The sequence below is a fragment of the Misgurnus anguillicaudatus genome, chromosome 19, assembly GCF_027580225.2.
Source record: "Misgurnus anguillicaudatus chromosome 19, ASM2758022v2, whole genome shotgun sequence".
NCBI lineage: Eukaryota > Metazoa > Chordata > Actinopteri > Cypriniformes > Cobitidae > Misgurnus > Misgurnus anguillicaudatus.
In genome coordinates, this window is record NC_073355.2 from 4,785,213 (window position 1) to 4,788,863 (window position 3,651).

The 3,651-nt window shown below is 49.4% G+C and overlaps 1 protein-coding gene across 1 annotated transcript; it reads left to right on the forward strand.

Annotated features, from left to right (window-relative positions):
- The first annotated feature begins 693 nt into the window (after positions 1-693).
- Positions 694-3,095, forward strand: LOC141350764 (uncharacterized). Its single transcript, XM_073856518.1, has one exon. The coding sequence runs from the start codon at positions 1,974-1,976 to the stop codon at positions 3,093-3,095; it is 1,122 nt and encodes a 373-aa protein (XP_073712619.1). The 5' UTR covers positions 694-1,973.
- Positions 3,096-3,651: the final 556 nt, after the last annotated feature.

Genomic DNA, 3,651 nt, shown 5'->3' on the forward strand with positions numbered 1-3,651 from the left:
CTCATGATATGCTCATTTAAACTAGGTATATAGTTTAATAAAATAATGTATGTTACCAGCAATACATCAATTACAACCTTACTATAATGATTGTATTTACTAGCTGCTGACCTCATATTATTTTTGCTTCAAAAGTGCATAACTCACCTGTAAAAATCATTAAATAATTCCATAACTGTTTCTTAGTTATAAAAAAGCTTTTTATGTTATTAACTTTTTGTTATTGCACTTTAATTGTAAAGATGTTCTTACAATAAAAAACAACTAGTTTGAGTCTTTTTTGAAGTAAACCTCTCCCCGCTGTAAAAAAAGTAACTTTTTAATGATGTTTTATATAAACAAGGTTTGGGAGGAGCTGATCAGTCAATGAACTCGGCTGGCTTTCAATCATTAATCAATGAACATGGCTGGTTCTTAATCACTAATCAATGAACTTGGCTGGCTCTCAATCACTAATCAATGAACACGGCTGGCTCTCGATGATTAAGCAATGAACACGGCTGGTTATCAATCACTAATCAACACAACAACTTAGTACCAGCTCTATAAATAATCATAGAGTCCTTACCCTCAATTCTCTGGGACATTATTGCAAGATGTCCAGTCAAACAAACCCAGCACAGGAAATTCACCATACCACACAGGATTATCTCGGGCCTTCCGACAGCGGTCGGGATGTTTCAATCAAGCCTGAGGCCTCCCCACAGGCCGGGCGATCTTCCCGCATTGCTACACGAATCCCGAGGAGAAAAGGACCGTCTCCTCGCACCCCGCAGAGGCGCTCCCCACCATCACCGGCATCTTCATACGCTTCTGCTTCTCCAGGAATCCCCGACATCAAGAAATGGTCCATCCTAGGCCTCGAACTAGCTCTTGAAAATGCAGATATTCCATTCTCACGTAAACAAACAAAGGCGCAACTGTTCAGCCTACTCCGCGATAGCCGGAGGGCTACTCAACCCCCGCAAACAGACGTGACAGCAAGCTCTGACTCCTCGTCTCTGCAAGCACGGAGTACACCGTACACCCGAAAGACACCAGGGAAAACACGGAGGTCTCAAAGACACCGCATGAAGCCATCAGCTAGCCTGGGTCGCCCGCCGATGTCTCCAGCAGCCAGCTCACAAGGGAGTCAGCTAGCAAGCCAGCCAGACAGCGCGAACATGCTTCCGCTCACGGCAACGGCTTCGCTCCTCCCACTGCCACTTCTTTCTCCCGGCCAATGGCCTGCTGCCCCTCCGTCTCTCTATCACACGGGGTTGCGTTCAGCAGCAGCGCCGGCCGCATCTATTTTTCCTTCTCACATTTCTCCCATTTTTTCCGCAGGAGCTGACACGAGCACGGCAACGGCTTCGCTCCTCCCACTGCTGCTTCCTTCTCCCGGCCAATGGCCTGCTGCCCCTCCGTCTCTCTATCACACGGGGTTGCGTTCAGCAGCAGCGCCGGCCACATCTATTTTTCTTTCTCACATTTCTCCCACTTTTTCCGCAGGAACCGACACGAGCTCGGCAAAGGCTTCACTCATCCCACTGCCGCTTCCTTCTCCCGGCCAATGGCCTGCTGCCCCTCCGTCTCTCTATCACACGGGGTTGCGTTCAGCAGCAGCGCCGGCCACATCTATTTTTCCTTCTTACATTTCTCCCACTTTTGCAGCAGGAGCCGACTCGAGCGTGAGGATGCCTCCGCTAACGAGTCAGGCCCCGGTTTTTGCTGCAGGAGCCGACACGAGCGTGAGGATGCCTCCGCTAACGAGTCAGGCCCCGGTTTTTGCCGCAGGAGCCGACACGAGCGTGAGGATGCCTCCGCTAACGAGTCAGGCCCCGGCACCCTCTATGACTTTTTAACCTGATATTTTCGCCCACGGATCGACCCAAAGCGTGAGGCTGCCTCCGCAAGCGGCTCCAGCGGCTTCTTTTTCTGTTGATTCTGTTCCCCAGACCCGTCAGCCTTTCACGCTGGCTACCGCAGCACCAATGCCCATCCCACCCAACGCATTGGCCTTGGAACCTCCCCCTGTCATCAATTCCATCAGGCAACAGATCCTCGCAGAAATTGAGGCAGCCGGCATCAGAAGCGGATCTTCACCCAACACTAGTGCCTCCCTATTCAACTATAATATTCCCTTAAATCATCCACTCAAAGACCTTCTTACCGCCTCTCTAGATACTATACTCCAAGCAGTCTCAATGGGAACTCTTCAAACCTATCTGACAGCTTGGAGAAGCTTCAGAACTTTCCATCATTTACACCAGATCCCTTTAGCCAACTTCTCTCTACTTACCGTAACATCATTCATATCGTACCTGCATAAAGTCAAACACCTTCGAATCAACACAATTAAAGGGTATATGAGCGGAATCCAATTTTTTCACAAACTAATGTTAGGTTCACCCTCAACTGCTATCACTAATCCCCAGACCGCCATGCTTTTAAAAGGTATTGAAAAAACCCAACCCAAGAGTCCAGATCCCAGGTTACCCATAACCATAGAAATCCTTTCAAAATGTCTAGCCACTCTTCGCAAAGGCTACTCCTCAGTACATACTGCCCGAACCCTAGACGCCATGTTCGTGTTAGCCTTTTTTGGTTTCCTCCACTGTTCAGAATTCACTGTTTCAGCCACCTTTGACCCAAACCTACACCCAACCATCTCTGATCTAGCCATAATAGATGACAAAACCATCTCATTTTTTATCAAACACAGCAAGACGGACCAAATGAGAAAAGGACACCACATATACATTTTCAAAATTCAAACTCCCATCCAACCATACCAAGTTCTCAAAGCTTACACTTCCTACCGTTGCCACCAGATTAAATACTCTTCCGACCCACTTTTTGGGGATGAATTCAACCGCCCAGTAACCCGCTTTTGGTTTCAGAAGCACCTAAAACAAGTTTTGCTAACATCTGGCTTCCCCCCCATGAATTTTCAAGTCATTCCTTCCGCATTGGAGCAGCCACAACAGCTGCTCAAAACGGACTCCCAGATACAAACCCTAGGCCGCTGGTCTTCGGAAGCTTTCAAAAATTACATCAGGGCAGATCGTGCAAAGAAGCCCACCAAACACTCACGGCCCAGCAAACGGACATAAGATCACACCGTCACACATAAACCTATCATCACCCTCGATCCACTTCCCTGCCTCCGCAGAAGCTAGTACCGGCAACTCAAGCTGACACCCTCATCAAAATCTTACACAGCCCTAACGCAACAGATTCCTTCTCAGATAACAACAACTGTCGCAGCGCGACCGCTCTTGCAGAAGCTCAAGCTTTTATTTCACTCTCTGCCACAGCAAATGCCTTTTTTAAGCCAGTATCGCAGCAGCAACCGCCCCCACAGGGGCCCGTGCTTCTTTCACTTCTTCTGTCAATAAAACCTTCCCTTTCCAACTCAGGCCAGTATCGCAGCAGCGACCGCCCCCGCAGGGGCCCGTGCCTTTTCCTCGATCTGCCGCAGCAGTCGACTTCTGAAGCCAGTATCGCAGCTGCGACCGCCCCCGCAGGGGCCCGTGCTTCTTTCACTTCCTCTGCCAATAAAACCTTCCCTTTCCAACTCAGGCCAGTATCGCAGCAGCGACCGCCCCCGCAGGGGCCCGTGCCTTTTCCTCGATCTGCCGCAGCAGTCGACTTCTGAAGCCAGTATCG

Bases quoted from the DNA above. Each gene is read 5' to 3' on its own strand.
- LOC141350764 (XM_073856518.1), top strand. From the start codon at position 1,974: ATGCCCATCCCACCCAACGCATTGGCCTTGGAACCTCCCCCTGTCATC.